General features: G+C 45.8%; 1 protein-coding gene across 1 annotated transcript; it reads right to left on the minus strand.

Annotated features, from left to right (window-relative positions):
* Positions 1 to 266: 266 nt before the first annotated feature.
* On the minus strand, positions 267 to 3,392 carry LOC124651158 (BTB/POZ domain-containing protein At1g30440-like). The gene is made up of 4 exons (XM_047190293.1): positions 3,343 to 3,392; positions 2,598 to 2,667; positions 1,029 to 2,231; positions 267 to 842 (listed from the first exon to the last, which is right to left on the minus strand). The coding sequence occupies exons 1-4, from the start codon at positions 3,390 to 3,392 to the stop codon at positions 267 to 269; spliced, it is 1,899 nt and encodes a 632-aa protein (XP_047046249.1).
* Between the last annotated feature and the right edge of the window lie 15,651 nt (positions 3,393 to 19,043).

Below are 19,043 nucleotides of genomic sequence, written 5' to 3' on the forward strand. Positions count from 1 at the left end.
ATGTTTTCAAAATGCACCAAGTTCTTTTCCTCTTCCTCAGATCACGCCTGAAAGACCCGTTTCCTGCGAAATTCCCCACGGTGCCTACGTCAGTCTGCTCCAATTGCTTAGTTGCATGACATGCTGGTTCCATATACACCACCACCACCCAAAACATCAGTGACAGTTTCACTTGAAGAACGCTGCCAGTGCATATTCAGCAGGAAGATACATGAAGGGCAAGATAAGAGAGAGACTTCCATGCCGAGGTACAAATGCTTCAGAGTTCAGGCATTAATGGAGAGGTGCTTCTTGTGCTTGGACACCTTTGCCTGAAGCTTCTCTAGCTTTGCGGCCGCGCTACGGTGCTGCTCGCTGATCCTCCCCTCGTCGGTGCTGCACATCTGCAGCTTCATCTTCAGGCTGAACACCCGCTGCACCCGCGCTGCCCACCCGCCGTCCTTCCCGCCTCCGAGCTTCCGGATGTCTTGCCGCATGCCGGAGCACTCCCTCTCGAGCTCCGCCAGACGCAGGCGCATGCTGTCCATGCCGGCCCTGAGCGCCTGGTTCTCCCTCACTGCCGCCGTGGTGACCCAGCTGGCACCGGCTTCACCCGACATGGCGACCGCGTCGCTGCCGCGCAGGGTACGTGAGGATCCTCCTTCGAGGTTGTCGGAGACCATCAGGCACCCAGCGATGGATGTCCGCAGCTGGAGCTGCTCGAAGAAGAGGACCTGCACCACCACGCGCAGCGGCAGCCGCTCGTTCTGCGCCGCGTGGGTGCATGCCTCTAGGGAGAGCTTCTGGCAGTCGATCAGCCGGCAGAGGTGCTCGCGCTCAGACTCTGGTAGACTAGAATGCGCCTGTCAGCATTGAGGAACAACATTAAACACCGCTAAGAATGGCATTCGTGGCTTCAATTTTTGGTGTCAAAACATGATCGACAATGTGTTAGAGAAGTATGGACACAAGTGTCACCTGGACTATGGAGAAGTATCAGTTTGAACAAATAAATAAATAACACAGATAAAGGAGGCTCAAGAATTTACCTTTAAATATACATCAATGGCACGGTAAAGACCATCGTCTAGAGGCCGAGCATATTCAGGCAAAGCAGCTGCAAGAGATTCGAATTTCGGTGGCTTCAGATTCATGTCTGGTGCAATCTCTGCGAGGTAGCCATCGATTAGCTTAGCAACAGCGGTGATCGGCGCCAGTGAGGGAGAAGCCATCACATCATCCAAGCACGGGGAACCACTGCCGCCGGTTGTCTGGTCCATTTCCAAGAAGTGATCAAGGATCCTGCGCACACATTCAACATTGTAGAGCGTGTCCATGGTGTACGAGAAGTTCGGCAGCAGTAGATCCTCCAGCGTGGCTTTATCTAGTTGCATGCCAACCCTTTTCTCTAAGTTGGAGATGCAAGCACGGCTGACTTTCAGAATCATGGCAGTTCGAAGCAGCCAGAGCAAAACATTTGTGGATACTAGACCTCTCTGAAGAGGTAGCATCCTGTCAATGTCCTCGAGCAGACGCCTTTGTTCTTCCTCAGACAGGGTAATAGCAGAATTCAGGGGCACTGCCACCAGTCCCTTGCTTTGACGCCTATTCAATCCTGGAAGACACTTCTTGGCATAGTACATGAGCGAACCCGCAATGATCTCCTCCTTGGCGCCTCTTGATTCCATAGTGGAAATGAGCCTCTTGTACGTAGGGAAGCTCAATGATGAAGCATCATCATACCACCAATTTGAGCTGAAGTTCCCAAGCTTTGCGCCCGTGCTAATACCATTCCACAGTACACTGCCCTCAGGGCTTAGCATCGCACCGTGTTCTGAGACTGGCCAGCCAAAGAGGTCCGGATCAATGCTAGCCTTGGCAGCCAACGACTCGACGCATCTCTTCGCGATGTGAAGGTCCTCGGCGTGAGGGAGAAGGACATCACATGTCTTGAGTGCTTCCAGGGAATCTTTCCAGCTGCGGAGGACAGCTTGGTTAAAGAACGTTTCTGCCTGGTTGATAAGGTTATCTGCGGCTGTTTCTTCTGTCATCTGAAGATACTCTGCGGCACATCGAAGGTGGACAATGTTGGCCGGAGAGAGCTCTATCTTGACACCATAGCAGAACCTTGCCACTAACTCGAATGATTTTGCACCCCCTGGGATGTCGGATAGTTTGATTATACATTCATCTTGGTCTGAGTTCTCCTCAATCAACCTTCCCAGGATGGGACTCTTTGAAAGCAGAGGAAACTGCAAGGAGGTAAAGAACATTCAGAACAAAAGGACAACCAGTAAATAACAACCTCACATGCGGAAGGTGAATATTTGAGAGAAACTTGTTTGTAAATGCTCTTTTTTTTAGAGCCCCTTTGTTAATGTGTAACTGTAATGACTATACTGAAAAGTACATCTCACCATCTAAGAATTAAGAGTTAAATGTAAGAAAAGCTAACAAGGTAAAGATGATGTTTTTTGTTTGAACTTCTACTACTTAATGGTCTAATACAAGTAAGAGCTAAGCTACAACATCTTGCTTTTTTTGTTGAAAAAAACAACATCTGGCTTCTGATCATTACAAATTGAAGTGAATTAGTCATAGAGTGGAAAGTAAATTACCTTGTGGAGGTGGAAGGACATCTCCCCGACGTCAACAATAACATCGCTGGGAAGTCCAGTTGTGCAGAACCTGTAAGACCCACAAGAAGATGGGCATCAGCAAAACACTAATCACATTCTTTTGGCTTGCATGTTCAACTAGAGGCTAAAGAAAGCTGATAAGACATCAGTTCACATTCAGAGTATCTTCTGAAACAAAATGGCATTGTTTTATTTTATTGTTTGTTGGTTGTGTGTGCTCATCAAGCATGCGGCTCGATAAAAAAAATGGCATTGTTTTTACAGAGAAGCAATAAAAGAAGCAGACGGTTGCTGTAGGCCAAACCATGGAATGTCCACCCTGAAATACTAGAACAAAACACCTGCACCATCTGGCATTTCAGCTCCAGAAAACCTTTAAATTGTTCGTGTACATGAAACTAAAAAAGGGGAAAATGAACACCCTAGAGCCTCCACAAGCAGAGCAAGCTTAGCAGGAGAACAAGGAGTAGCAATGTGGATGCAGACTAGACAAAAACACACAAATTTATCATGCTAAGAAGGAACAAAACCACAAAGAAAGATTCTTGAGTTACTGTGCTCCCAAATCCCCCCATTTGAAACAGATCAATTTCTTTTGTAAACTAGCAGCAGGAACAGGACAAAGCACGCCCAGTTAATTCCGGCCAGGAAGCTTCCGATTTCAGCCAGGAATCTCAGGAACTGAAAATGGTAGCGGTGAGTGGAAGGAGAAGAAGAGCATTACCATGCCTGGCCTCGCCTGGTGAAAGCATCCGGCTTGGAGCCCAGCTTCATGGAACCACCCATTACACTGGCAGCAAGGGACGGATCTGGCTTCCTGCTTCCGAATCCAGGGAACAGAACACACACGAGAAGAACCCGAAGCTCTCTAATCAACGGCCCAAGCCCTAGAAGAACGAGGAGAACACCGCCATTTCAAAGGGGGTCCCTTTCCTCCTGGCCTCTGTTCTGTACTACGAGTGTTGCCCTGCGAAATGTGAAGCGGCGAAGGCTGGAGATTTCCGAGGCTGTGGTGGGTTCTTGAGCTGAGCAGCAAAGGGAGACGGGGAAAAGGACGGCAGCAATGATGGGGAAGGAACGGAGAGTCCAAGGAAACGAGAGCGGGTGGCCGGCCGGCGACTGCAGGAGGAAGGAGAGAGACCGGCTGGGGACAAGAAATTGCTGATTGGAGAGAGGAGGCTGCGTGCAGTGAGATTTGTCTGGGGGCGCACTGGGTCTCCGGATGGATCTCGTGGTGAAAAGGAAGATAAACTAAAATCTGATCTGGAGCTCGCAGTGAGATCCTGCTTGCTGGTTTCGACGGAGTGGGGGGACTGCTGCAGTGCTAGCGTCCACTATACTGGTACTACTGGTACTACAGTCCAGATCCATGGCATTATCTTAACCTTAAATTGATATGATTTGACACTATCGTTCACATTGTCACATTGTTACTGTGGATTCACTGGCAGGTGCTTCGTCTAAGAGCAATTCCAATAGTATAGCCAGTTGCTGGCTATAAGCCAAGTGCCATGTCATCTATAGCTAACTTAGAGCCAACATATACAATAGTGAGCTATAAAAGTGTAGTACTTTTACAATACATAGCGCACCTTTTAGTCTCACATAGTCTGTCAGGAGACGCGTCTTAGAATATTGCTATAAGATAAGAGCCCACTCCTCTTCTCTCTCCTAATCTCTCTCCTCCAACTAAGCAAATTTATAATATTTTATCTCTTATAGCCAGCTGACTGTACCTTATTGTACTTGCTCTAATTGCCTCGACTGCCACCATGGATTCATATAAACTTGATACTGGGAAAGCTTCACATGGCTAGAAGCTTTGGGACTGCAGAAGCAGCATTGCAGTCTGAAGCTGCGGCCGCTGGGAAGTAAACAAAGGAGGGAGTTGAAATCGAAACAGACACTTGCTTGCCTTTTAGTCCACGCCGTAGACCAGCGAAAACAGCTTTGGCATCGGGGCGGGCCTCCCAAAGTTTCAAACGCGGCCGAGATTCCACACCGACAGGAAATAGTATTGCACTACAAATTGCCATGCTAATTTGGGCAAGCATTACAAATTGTAAAACTTACGAAAATTCGAACGTCCTACCGTGTTAAACCCTGGACCAACATTTTCTAACTATGTATGATCATCGTATTACTCTTGCCGTCACTGGTTCCGGTCTGCTGCTACCACCCCCGTCCTCGTCTCCTCCATGCTTGAAGGCCTCGTAACAAAACTCATCCTTATAGCGTCTCCAGGTAAGTGTACAATTTTCGTTTATTACTAAATGAACAACACGTCCCCAATTTCATCGAGAAATCAAAGTTTGCCACATTTTGTCAAACAACCATCTCAAAAAAAAGGCTACGAAAACCTCTACAACATTCTAATTGAGATCCAATACATGAAAAACAATATAACATAGATAAAATAATCCAAATAAGCGTTCAGATTACGACTATTTGCCAATGCGCTCTCAACCACACTCCCACTATATCTATAGCTGAAGGACAAACAAAGAATAAATGATCAAGACTTTCTTCGCCACCACATAATTCACCATTCTCATCCCCTTTCCAACCTTTACTAACCAAATTATTCGAAGGCTTTAAATGGAAAATCATCCATCGCCACACAAAGGCTTTGAAGGGAAAACTCACCATTTTGAGAGGTAGTTTCATTCTCCAAATAATTTTCAAGGAAAAACATCCATCTGTACAAATAATTGTACAAGGAATTTAGTGAACAAATCCCAGATTCAGTTAAAGTCCATGTCACTTTGATAGGATCGTTGGACAACGATACATGACTGAACATATATAAAAGATTATTCCACACTGCCAAAGTTTCTCCATATACAAGCCTTCTAAACCCAAGTACTTTAGCTATGGTAATGTTATGCTAAAAGTTAATTATTAATCTAAGAAAAATAAAGCATAGAGGTTCGTGTCCCACCTACACATCCACCCCATTACTCAGGTATTTAGCTATTCCCGATTACCTAGTTTTGCCATTCCCAATTACTTACACATCAACTATTAAAAATATCTTTAACTTCCATTAAGCTTGACAAAGAAGGAGACCGGCCAACATAGTTTGCACACTGAGTTAAGGTACCATTTCTCAGGTATTTAGCTATGACCATCTTCTCTAATATCTTGAGAAACTTACATAAGAAGTTCATGTTCTAGGAATTTTAATTAGTACCCTTTGACCAATTTAAGAAGATGACATTTTCTAACCCCCTCTTCCTCTTGCAAAAGTCACCTAGTTAGATATCCATACATTTCATAACTCCTTGAATTATGAAAAAAAGGCAAAATAAAACTCGGCACATTACTTAGAAAAACTTCATTAAGGCTAAGTAATATTGAGTCTATTTTCTAGAAATTAAAAAAAAACCTTACGAGCTAATAGCTTTTTCTCCATTTCACTCACAATGTTTCTAATCAATCTTACTTAGCCTTTTGTGATGCAGAGGAATACCCAAACATCTAAGAGAAAATTCACTAACGTTGCAAGTGAATATATGTGCATATTCATCTTGCTTTACGCTATGTGTACGATGGTAGATGAAAATGGCCTTCTCCTTGTTATATATGCACTCACATTGTTTTGAAGGAGCAGAAAATCTAGCCTTTCACTAGTAGAGCAACATGTAGAGACTTATGCTCCCGTAGTCAACCCACTATGGGTATTAGGCATCAGAGACGTCGGGAGCAGCGGAAGATGCATCGTGAGCTATTGTCGTTGGCGCGACAACAAGGCTAGTGTCGCGACCCCTGAACTGGAGTAATGCCTGATCACGATAACATTTGCGCGTGTGCCTTTTGCTGCCACAACCTCAGCTCGCCGTGAGCATGCGCCTGGCCGCTGCGTGGGTAAAACTTAGTACTATGGGTAACATGAACATCAGCTACTATCGATCTCTCAGAAATCACAAACATACTTCGGAAATTATCATGCTGGAACTGATTGTCGAGCTATTGTGGCAATAACAAGTGTTTGTGTGTATTATTAGGAGTAGCTCGTCTACCGTGGAATTACAAGAAAGCATACCACAAATAAAAACTTTTTTGAAACAATTTAGGTCAGAATCACACTAACATGACTGCACATATCTAAATGCTTATTTCACATTACCAAAGTTTTCCCATATAGAGACCACCTAAACCCAAGTATGATCTTCAGCAAACACTTGTTATGCGCAAAAATTATGTGATGAATCTAGGAAAAATAAAGCATAGAGGTTTGTCTCCCACCCAGACATCCCCCACAACCTAGTTTTGCCATTCCCGATTACTCATTCACATCAACTATAGAGAATGTCTTTAACTTCCATTAAGCTTGACAAAAAACGAGAGCGGCTGTTATCACCAGATTTTAGCCAAAGCAGGAGATGGGCCGTGATTGAGATGGGCTTAGAGGACATGCACATAAAGTGTCTCTGAATCGGCCTCGTGCGGGAGTTTGGGCTAGATTGCCCGTGTATCTGTACATTATGGTAGATTACGTTTCAGTTTAGAATTAAGAGATAGAGTTTAGTCGTACACAGCTAGGTTTATTCCGAAGATAGAAAGTCTACGGACTATAAATATGTACCTAGGGTTATTGAGAAAGGAGGACGATCACGTTCACAACAAACACAATCTAGGCGCATCGCCACCCCTTGTTTCGAGGGTTTCTTCCGGGTAAGCGTCATGCTGCCTAGATCGCATCTTGCGATCTAGGCAGTATCAGTTTATTCGTTGTTTGTATTGCTCGTACTGAAGCCTTGTTGATGGCGAGCAATACCGTTATCATAGGTGTTTTGGGGCTAACATCGATACTTTTATGATATGTTTGCTTAGTTATGCTGCCCCTAAATATCTAGCTGCCTTTGCACCTATCTTGGGTGTAAGGGCAACATCTTGCTTGGTCTTTATTTAGTAGATCTGATCTGTTATGGATGTTCCTTGTTCTCGAAGGATTAGTTTGATATCCGCATGGTTAGGCCTTGCAAACGGGTTGAATGATCCAGTAGTGCGTAAGGTATGGTTTGCCGATCCTAGAGGGATTGTTCCGGGAATCGACTTTGTGTTGGTTTTTAGGCCTCTTCTAGGACTAGTTTTCTATTATCTTTCGTATCTACCAGGCTCAACTACGCGTAGGATGTTCCGATTATGCGGTGAAAACACTAGACTGTCGTAGGTTGATTTAACTTGGTATTGATAAAGCAGGATCCCCATGTTATCGCAGATCCAATACGAACCATGGATCAATCGGCTCTTTGAGCCGATTCACAGGGTAACCTGAGAGCCGATCGAGACTCGGATTTAATGTTTACGTGTCTACCATGCAGGAAACTAATCGAAGCAATCCATCACCTTCCTGACCAGGTATAGGTCAGGTGGCACGCCCTCGCATTAGCCAGGACGTGTGCCGGAGTTTTGCGGGCCGTCGCTCGAGGGACCAGGGCCCACCAGCAGTCCTGGGAGCCTCCCGGATCTTCGTGTTGCTCGTCGCTGCTCGCCGGTGGGTTTTGGCAGGCAACACATTCTGGCACGCCCGGTGGGACATTCTACAGCAACTGCGTCAACATCTGCAGTTGAGATGGCGGATAAACCAATCACGTACGAAGATCTGCCTGAGGAGCACAAGAAGAAATATGATGAGATTAAAGCCGTCTTCGAATCTGATCTCATCGGCTCTTTCGAGAGGACCCGTCAACATGACATTAGGTGGAGAGGGTTCTCACCCGAAGGCGTTTTCGATGAAGTAGATCTGTCTGTTCCTTCAGAGGAACGCACCAGAGCTCTGCGCCAGGAAGTTAATTACATGGTGGCTCATTCTCTACACCGTCATTCTGAGAGCCTGCTGAACGCTTTCGAGCGCATTGCGGTTCGCGTGGTGCAGGAAATCATGAAGCATCAGTACTCTCCGTCAGGACCTGCCCTAGGGACTCACCAGGGAGAAATACCGTTCCAGACCAGACCGCAGCTGCCATTTGCGCTTGCCGCTCCAGAGCCACAGGGTTCACCGGCGTACGTCGTCTACAAGGTTGGAGGCGATCCTAGCGATTGCCAATTCCTGTATGAGCCACCTAAAAAATTCCACATGGATACGTGTGCACATATGTGCCGGACTGCAATAACTTGGCGCGCACGAACCAGATTGCAGCAGGAGTGATTTCTGGAGCGGACGCCGATAAACAGGCGTGGCTAGCTAAATATGCCACCGGAACTAGTCATGAAAGCTCAGCCCCTGCAGCTCATACCGTGGAACAAATCAGTACAATCTTGAGAGACCAGTTCGGCATCCTGCCAAAGAGGAGAATAGTCGGCTATTCCAAGCCGTACCCCAACGAATATGATTTGATTCCGCTGCCGCCCAAGTATCGGCTCCCTGAGTTCTCAAAGTTCAATGGATCAGAAGGGTCTAGCTCAATTCAGCACGTGAGCCGATATTTAGCACAGTTGGGCATGATTTCAGCATCAGACCCGTTACGTGTAAGGTTTTTTGCGCAGTCTCTCACAGGACCAGCTTTTGGGTGGTACACCTCGTTGCCACCAGATTCAGTCCGGACGTGGAAGCAACTGGAAGAGCAGTTTCATGTTCAATATCACTCAGAAGCTACCGAGGCTGGCATTGCCGATCTGGCGCAGGTGCGACAGAGACGGGGAGAAACGGTGTCGGAATATATTCAGCGTTTCAGGACTGTCAAGAACCGATGTTATTCGGCTCGTTTAAGTGAGAAGGAGGCAGTCGATCTGGCAGTGTTGGGCCTCGCAGCGCCGATCAAGGATCTAGATTTCCAAGTGGAATACAATTCACTGGCGCACATGGTCCAGAAATTAACATTGTATGAGCAGCGCCACCCAGAATTGTACCAAGATAAGTTCAAACGTCCGATAGGCCTGGTCGAGACAGAAGAAGTTGGGGACTCTGCGGAGGACCAGGAAGTAGCCGTGGCTGAATGGGCTCGGGGGGCAGTTCACGTGTCCTGCAAATGGGTGAAACAACAAGGGCCTGCAAAAGGGTTTGACTTCGATGTAAGCAAAGCTGAGCAGATATTCGATTTATTGCTTAAGGAAAAACAGTTGAAGTTACCCGAAGGCCATAAAATCCCTACGGCACAAGAAATGAACGGGAGACCGTACTGCAAGTGGCATCACTCGTTCACCCATATCACCAATGACTGCAAAGAGTTGCGTCGGCAGATCCAAACGGTGATAGAACAAGGCCATTTGATCCTTGGTCAATTTGCCATGAAAGTGGACACGCAACCGTTTCCTGGCGTCAACATGGTGGAAATCAATCACTCCACGAGGCATCAGCTAGATTTCTCGTTTGATGTTAACATGGCAGGGCCTGTATACCACCATGGCAAGGATAAAGAAGAAGGCGGTCACTCCCGTGGCAAGGAAAAGGAGGAGGCTAGCCCACGCGACCGGCCCCGATATGATGACAGACGGTACATCACCGAGGAACAAGTGAGAGACGTGCGGTATCAACGACCGCTCTCCGCGCATCTCCTTAACAAATATGAGCGTCAGTACGACCGACGTCGGCGGTATGACAGAGATGACGAAAGATATCGTCGGTCTGACGTAGACAATGGAAGATATCGTCGGTATGATAGAGACGACGAAGGATATGAGCACCGCGCTAAGGGGAAGTCACGAGAGCAGGAAGACATGGATAGACACTGGGATTGTCCTTTCTTTAAGCACTGCTGGGATTCAGGAATGAGCCGATTGCCTACAATCGACAACTGCCCGGAGTGTAGACAGCAGAAGAAGGACACAGGTGAGGTTTCAGTTTTCAAGCGTCTAGGGCCTCTCCCATCTCAGAACAGATGAGCTGAGTCATCTCAAGAGGATAGATACCACCGGCCAAGGTGGTGCCCTGATGGACTCAGTCACTCCCAAAAGCGTAGGGTTCAGCGGCTACGTAGCTTGGAGGAAGCCGAGGCGCAATACCTGCACACGTTGAGGAAAGCGCGGCCCGATCTGGCCGTGAATATTCAGCAAGCTTTGGAGGCGGAGACTCGTCCACAGAAGAAAGAATGGCGCCCCAAACAGACAAAAGCCGATGCGAAGGCATCGGCTGGCACGAATATGGTGTTCATACTCCCTTCGGAGTTTTGTGCTCCGAGAACCGAAGAAGTGCCGTAGCACGCGTTTGATCTGCGGCCCACGGCCGGTTATCTTTGAAAAGCCACGAGAGAAGAGCTACAAACATCCGAAGGCCCTGTACCTAAGAGGTTATATCAACGGGCAGCTCTGTCGGCAAGATGTTGGTTGACACGGGAGCGGCAGTCAATATAATGCCATACTCCATGCTACGGCGTTTGGGACGCTCTAACGCAGATCTGATCAAAACCAACGTCACATTAAGCGACTTCAACGACCAAGCATCAGAGACGCAAGGCGTTCTGAACGTGGATCTAACCGTGGGCCGAAAAACCATCCCTACATCCTTCTTCATCGTTGACAGCAAAAGCACCTACGCTGTCCTGCTAGGGAGGGATTGGATTCACGCCAACTGCTGCATTCCATCCACAATGCACCAATGCCTGATACGATGGGATGGAGATGAAGTGGAGGTCGTTCATGCGAGATGACTCGGTCGAGATCTCAATAGCCGGCATGAATATTTGGGACGCTGAAGACCAAGGGCCGCTCTCGGGAGTCGGTTTGGACGGCTGTGAGCGCATCGAAGCTACAAAAACGGGGTGAGGCTGGTCTTATCCACCGGCTCGACAGAGTAGCAAGAGCAAAGTCGATGGACGTACGTGGCAAGGCCGATCCCTGCGATCGGCCCCAAAAAATAAAAAGCAATGATCTCACCTCAAGCATGTCACGTAGTCGTAGTAGGGAGACTCCCTCCCGTAGTAGAGCACAAATAAGTTGTAAACCTTCATTGAGCAATGCAATCAAAAAGGGGGCCGATTCCAGCAATCGGCCCAAATTATCCTCACCATGCATTTTGCCTGTGTTCAGTATCGATCTAGCAGGCGACGGAAAGCTAGGATATGGGTTTACATCGGCTGATGAGCTAGAAGAGATTGACATTGGTCCTGTGGATAAGCCACGACCAACATTTATCAACAAAAAGTTAGATCCGCATCTGAGGGGCCTGATGATAGCTTTGTTGAAAGAATACCCAGATTGCTTTGCCTGGGATTACACGGAGATGCCCGGGTTAGACAGGAGCATCATTGAGCATCGGCTCCCTCTTAAGAAAGGATTTCGGCCGTTCCAGCAGCGAGCACGACAAATGAAGGCCGAAATTTTAGAAGAAGTCAAGAAAGAGATCGAGAAAATGTTGACCGCCGGGTTCATCAGGCCATGCAGGTATGCTGAGTGGATTTCTAGTATCGTACCTGTAGAGAAAAAGGACGGCCGATGGCGCGTCACCATAGATTTTCGGGATCTCAATAGAGCCACTCCAAAGGATGAGTGTACAATGCCGGTAGTAGAGACATTGATCAATGCAGCTGCTGGTCATAAGGTTTTAAGTTTCATGGATGGCAATGCCGGTTACTGATACGTCCAAATTGCATCACTATTTTATATCATAATTTGATGTTATTCATTGATATATTTCATATTGGAACACAATACTTATGTTATTTCATCTATTTTGCATGTTTCATGATTATTTGGAGATCGAGCACCGGAGCCGGGATTCCGCTGGAAAAAGCACCGTCGGAATGCAATATTTCGGAAGATCAATTGTGGAAGGGAGTTTTACCAAAAATCCTATTTTTCCAGATGACGAAGGAAGCCAGAAGGAGGGGCCAGGAGGACCCAGGGTGGGCCCACACCCTAGGGCGGCGCGGCCCATGCCCTGGCCGCGCCGCCATGTGGTCTGGGGGCCCACGACCCCTTTCGCCTCCTTTTCTTCGCGAAACCCTTCGTCCCGAAGACCTAAGCCACAGAGGAATCCTCACGAAGGGTTACAGCCGCCTCTGCGGGGCGGAGAACACCAGAGAGAAAAGAGCTCTCCGGCGGGCAGGAATCCGCCGGGGAAATTCCTCCCGGAGGGGGAAATCGACGCCATCGTCACCGCCATCGAGCTGGACATCATCTCCATCACCATCATCATCATCTCCACCATCATCACCGCCATCTCCTCCGCAGCACCTCGTCACCGCCGTAGCAATTTGGGTTTGATCTTGATTGTTTGATAGGGGAAACTCTCCCGTATCTATTCATACTTGTTGTTGATGCTATTGAGTGAAACCATTGAACCAAGTTCATGTTCAGATTGTTATTCATCATCATATCACCTCTGATCATGTTCCATATGATGTCTCGTGAGTAGTTCGTTTAGTTCTTGAGGACATGGGTGAAGTCTAAATGTTAGTAGTGAACTATGGTTGAGTAATATTCAATGTTATGATATTTAAGTTGTGGTGTTATTCTTCTAGTGGTGTCGTGTGAACGTCGACTACACGACACTTCACCATTTATGGGCCTAGGGAATGCATCTTGTACTCGTTTGCTAATTGCGGGGTTGCCGGAGTGACGAAACCTAAACCCCCGTTGGTATATCGATGCGGGAGGGATCGCAGGATCTCGCAGTTTAAGGCTGTGGTTAGATTTATCTTAATTACTTTCTTGTAGTTGCGGATGCTTGCAAGGGGTATAATCACAAGTATGTATTAGTCCTAGGAAGGGCGGTACATTAGCACAGGTTCACCCACACAACACTTATCAAAACAATGAAGATTAATCAGCTGTATGTAGCGAAAGCACTAGACTAAAATCCCGTGTGTCCTCGAGAACGTTTGGTCATTATAAGTAAACAAACCGGCTTGTCCTTTGTGCTAAAAAGGATTGGGCCACTCGCTGCAATTATTTCTCTCGCATTTTACTTACTCGTACTTATTTCATCCGTTACATCAAAACCCCCGAATACTTGTCTGTGAGCATTTACAGTGAAACCTTCATCGAAACTGCTTGTCAACACCTTCTGCTCCTCGTTGGGATCGACATTCTTACTTATCGAAGATACTACGATACACCCCCTATACTTGTGGGTTATCAAGACTATTTTCTGGCGCCGTTGCCGGGGAGTGAAGCGCTATTGGTAAGTGGAATTGGTAAGGAAAACCTTTACTGTTTGTGCTGATTTTATTTACTGCTCGTTGTTATAAATCATTATGGTGAGATCTTCTCTTCAATTTCTATTTGGGAAATCTACTACTACTGCAACGGTAGTGGATGAGGCGCCAGGTGAGGAAGTAATACCATATAAAATACCTACGAAGATTATTGAACATGTTATGGATAACCGCTATGAAGGGTATGGAACTGTCCATCCAGGTGATCATTTACTGTTTTTGCATGAATTATGCGGGTTATTCAAATGTGCAGGTATTGCTATGGATGAAGTTAGGAAGAAGCTATTCTCTATATCGCTGTCTGGTAAAGCGGCGCATTGGTATAAATTGCTCGAAGAATGGTGATTCTCTTGATCGGGAGGACATTGTGCCTTTATTCTATTCCAAATTTTATCCTCCAAGTGAAATTCACAAAGATCGGAACCGCATATATAATTTCTGGCCTCATGATGGAGAGAGTATTGCCCAAGCTTGGGGGAGATTGAAGTCTTTAATGCTCAAATGCCCCATTCATGAGCTTCCTGGTAATATTATTATTGATAACTTCTATGCAAGACTTTCTTTTCAAGACAAGACCTTGCTGGATACTTCTTGTTCTGGATCATTTACACGCAACAAAGAAGAGTTTAAAAGGGACCTTCTTGATCGGATCCAAGAAAATACTGAAGGATGGGAGAACGACAAAGATAGAGAATCGGGTATAATTTATGATTATAAATGCATTGAAGCTTTTATGGATACCGATACATTTCGTAATATTAGTGCTACATATGGTCTTGATTCTCAAGTTGCTGCAAACCTTTATAAAGCTTTTGCCTCTCATTATGAATTGCCTAAGAAGAATTTTGATAAGTATCATGAACCGTATAAAGATAAAATTGATTCATCTATTAATAAGTGTGTTGTAGTTGAAACTGCTGATTGCGTTATTCCTGAAGCTTATATTGAAAAAACTCATTTTCCTGCTAAAATGAAAGAGTACTATTTTATAAATAGTGCGGTTCATAAAAGTGAAAAGAAACCTAGAGAACCTGAAGAACAAATAAAAGTTGAACCTGCTATTGCCATAGTTAAAGATCTTGTGACTGAAAATGTTGAGGATGGTCATATTATTTTCTCGTGAAGATGCTTCTAATATTGTTTCACATCCTAATAAACCCAAACAAGCTAGTGTTCCTATGCTATCTCGTTAAAATTGGTGATCATTGCTATTATGGTTTATGTGATATTGGTGCAAGTGTTAGTGCTATACCTTATGAGCTATACACGGAGATTATGCACGAAATTGATTCTTGTGAACTTGAAGATATTGATGTGGTTATTCAGATGGCTAATAGAGAAACTATTTCACCAATTGGTATTGTTCGAGATGTGGAAGTTCTATGTGGTAAGATTAAATATCCTGTCGACTTTTTGGTACTTGGTTCTGCTCGCTAGTGATTATTGTCCTATCATTTTTGGTAGACCTTTTCTAAATACCTGTGGAGCTATTATAGATTGCAAGAAAGAGAAAATTTTGACCAAATTTGCTGGTGAATCTTATGAGTTTAACTTCTCTAAATTTACTAAAACTCCTTATAAAGCTGATTTGCCTAGTAATGATTTTAAAATGGAGCAAGTGTGCATCTATTGTTCTTGTTCCTAACAATCCTTTGCAGCAACATTTGGAGGATAGCGAGAGTGAAGTTTTTAGGAAAGAAAGAGAGGAGCTTGAGGAGATTTTTCTTCGCCAACCTATTCTCAAGCATGATTTACCGGTGGAAGACTTGGGTACAACACCGCCACCAAAGGAAGATCCTGTTTTTGATTTAAAGCCTTTACCTGATAATCTTAAATATGCTCATATTGATGATAAGAAAATATATCCTGTTATTATTAGTTCTAAGCTTACAGAGTGTGGTGACCCTGCATACCACTGCATGTTGTAGTATGCCAGTCGTTGATATAACATTCGCGAAGTACCATTCCGCAAATATTACATCCCTCAGAGTAGTACAACAGAACATAGCAGGGTCCATAACTCATTCACTTATTATTACAATCATCATACACAAGTTGTCTCGGAGCTCCTCTTGGGTTCTGAGAGGATAACTCCTGGGTTCGAGGTGAACCCATCTTATCTTACAATACCATTGTCTCATTAAACAAACATTTATTTAATCGAGCAGCTAAATAGTAAGAGTTCGCGCTGCTCGGCTACTACTACTCCTCCTGATATCCTTAGGCTTGTTCTCCTCCCGGAAGCCTCTCCGGATCCGTAGACTATGATGTAGTCTACGCCTTCAACACCTCCTGAGAGGTCTGGTTCCTCGTAGCCGATGATCTCGGCTCCATCATGGTTGTCGTCGTCCTCCTCCAGATGGTTCAGACAATCTAAGCATGGGGTTTAAGAGTGGTATGAGTACGAGCGTACTCAACAAGTTCATTATAGATAAGAGGTGTTTAATGCACTAGCGACGATATTAGACCAGAAAGTCTAATACCAATGCAAGTTTTGATAAACATTTCTTCAAGAGATTGCTTTTATTTCAAAGAGCTATGTCCGTCAGCCTTCACCGGGTTACTAGAACTTCATGGAGCTCCTTTCCGGCCGCGTTCGCAGTTCCTCAATCCCGGAACGAGGAGTGACAGGTCACGGCTCATTACACTCGCAGAGGTGTGTTGCTTTACCCATAAGAGATCTTATCCTTGGTGCCAACCGGGCAGCTTTCCCGTCCACACTTCCTTAGGTGTGAGGCCCGGTATAAGGTCTAGCCAATCATGTTCCTCCGCTACCTCGAACACCCACCCTTTGTTGCATACCCCGACCCTGGGTCCTCGCTCGGTCCTCTTATACCACTTAAGGATGGACCCCGACCACGACAACAGTTTGGGATTGAACCAAACTCCTTCCCCGGTAGCTGCAACCCATCATAGACCGCAATACCGTGGGGACTTTAGGCCTCCCCAGCCCACCGCTTGCACTTCGAGCGACAAGTGTCTACGGACAATGCCGTGGGGACTTAAGGCTTCCCCAGCCCACCGCTTGCCCTGACAGATACAAGTGTCTACGGTAAAGCGCATCCGTTGATGAACGAGAGGTGGAAACACTTTTGACTACTCCGTCCCACTCCGGATCTTATGGTTAACACGGATATTACGGCACAAGAATCACCGGCGACATTTGTTGTTTAATCCTAGATGGATATAAGCCCGTGCAATGGAACCTCCACCATATCAACACAATCCATGGTTCCATTGCCCACCACATAGTCATATTCATAGTTATGAAAGTAGTGGTTTTGATTTTTGTGCAATAATGATAACCATAATACTTTGCAAGTAATTTGATAGAAATACTCAAATGACATGAGCAAGTGATGAACTTGCCTGAACACTGCAAAGTTCTGCAGTTGGAAGGTATGGACTGACCCTTGTCCTCTTGTTCTGAAAATAGCATCATTGTCCGATAAGGGCAATGGTTAAAGAAGCAATAATGCATGATTCCAGCTTTAGGGTTTGTTTCCCCCCCTTTCCGATGTCGTTGCTATTTTATGAGAGGTTAGATACTAAGAACATCTTAGGGATACTTGATTTAGGGTAAATCCAACCTTGAAATGTTGTCAAGGTGTTTTGAAGTCCAAAAGTATTAATGGACTTATTTTTATTATTGAAAAATATATGTGTGATTTAAATGATTATTTAAATCCTCAAATTAAGACTCATTCTTAATTGTCTTCAAAAATTCTCTTTGATATTTTATTTAGGTAGATAATTTTATGCTGATATATTTTCATATTTTTATTTATTTTTTTGGAGTTATATTTTATTTTATAAAATTCTTGGAAATTCTTGTTTAAATGGGTATTTTGGGAAATGCCCAAAATACCCCTCGGCCCCACTTGTCAGGAGACCGAGCTGGTTAGGTTGGACCAGCCCAGTGGGCTCGGTCCAACCGACCCAGTCGTTTCGTCGTCCCCTACCCCGCAACCCTAATCCCCTTTCTGGCTCTCGCGACACCTGAATCGCCTCCGCCGTCGTCGCCCTGCTCCGGCCGCCTCCGGCCATCATCGGCGACGATCCGATGTGGATCAGGACCGCCTCTCGACGGCGGACCTGGTGGTCCGCGTCGATTTGACGCTCGCGTCCACCTCGACTCTTCCCCAACGCATCTGCGCCTCCGCCACACGGATCCGCGAAGATCCGCCATTCGTCGGCGTCCCTGGCGCTGCGGTGCGGCCGTGTGCCACGCCGTGGTTGCTGGTAGCTGCGGCGCTGCTGTGGCTTGGCTTGGCCTGGCGCTGCCGTGCCCCCGGCGTGTGCCGCCGTGGCCGCCATCTGCTCGACCACGGTAAGTGCGCCTCCCTCACTCTCTCTCTCTCTCTACCGTCCTTCTTCTCCATCCTCTTGCTCTGGCCATGGCTACTCCACCTCGTGGAGATGCCTGCCGTGCTACTGCGCTGCTGCTGCGCCTAGCCAGCGGTGCTTGCTGTTGTGATGCTTGCTGTTGCTGTGTGCATGCTGTTGCTATTGCTATCTCTGTGTAAGAATTTCTAGCCTAAGCACTTGCTGTGCTAGTACTGCTTGCTTAATTCCATTCCTGTGCCTTTGTTCTTGTTGAGAATCCTGCCAGATCCTCAAGTGTGTTCATTTCAATTGCCATGGCTTGATTATAGTGTTTAATTCTTGCATAATTACAAGTGCCTGAGCTTCTGTGGCTATTTCTTGTGCTCAAATTCATGAGCATGCTTATCTGGGCATTATTGTTGGCTTACTGGTATGATTAAAGGATGAGCACTAAGTGGTTTATTGGTTTACCATGATCCAGTGGTTCATCAAACCTTTGATGTGCTTCTGGATACAATTATAAGGTCATTGATTGATTATCTGTGATGTAATTCCTTAAGGAATGTGTCTAGTTATTTCATATGGTCAAGATAGTGCTAGAATTGGGTTCTAGCATGCTTTATCAAGCTCTAGTGATCCAGTGATCAACAGCTGCTTGATCAATGCTTGCTTTATGTACTGGCTAAGTCTGTCTGGCTTATTCTGGTGACTGTGTATCACCAGGCCTTGTGCTGGTGTGTGATGTGGTTGACTCAAGCAATTGCTGTTGCTTCAGTGATCAGTTAGATCATGAGTAAGTGTTCCGAGTCATCGGTGATCTATCTCTTTCATTTATCCGTAAAGCTATCCTTGTTTATTGATCATGAGTAAGTGTTCCAAGCATCGGTGATCTTATCTCTTTCATTGAGTCCGCAAAGCCATCCTGTTTATTGGATAAATGAGATGAACTGCTTGCAAAGTGATGATTCTTGTGATGAACTTACTGGAGCTAGAGGGATGC

Source organism: Lolium rigidum, chromosome 5, assembly GCF_022539505.1.
Source record: "Lolium rigidum isolate FL_2022 chromosome 5, APGP_CSIRO_Lrig_0.1, whole genome shotgun sequence".
Taxonomy (NCBI): Eukaryota; Viridiplantae; Streptophyta; class Magnoliopsida; order Poales; family Poaceae; genus Lolium; species Lolium rigidum.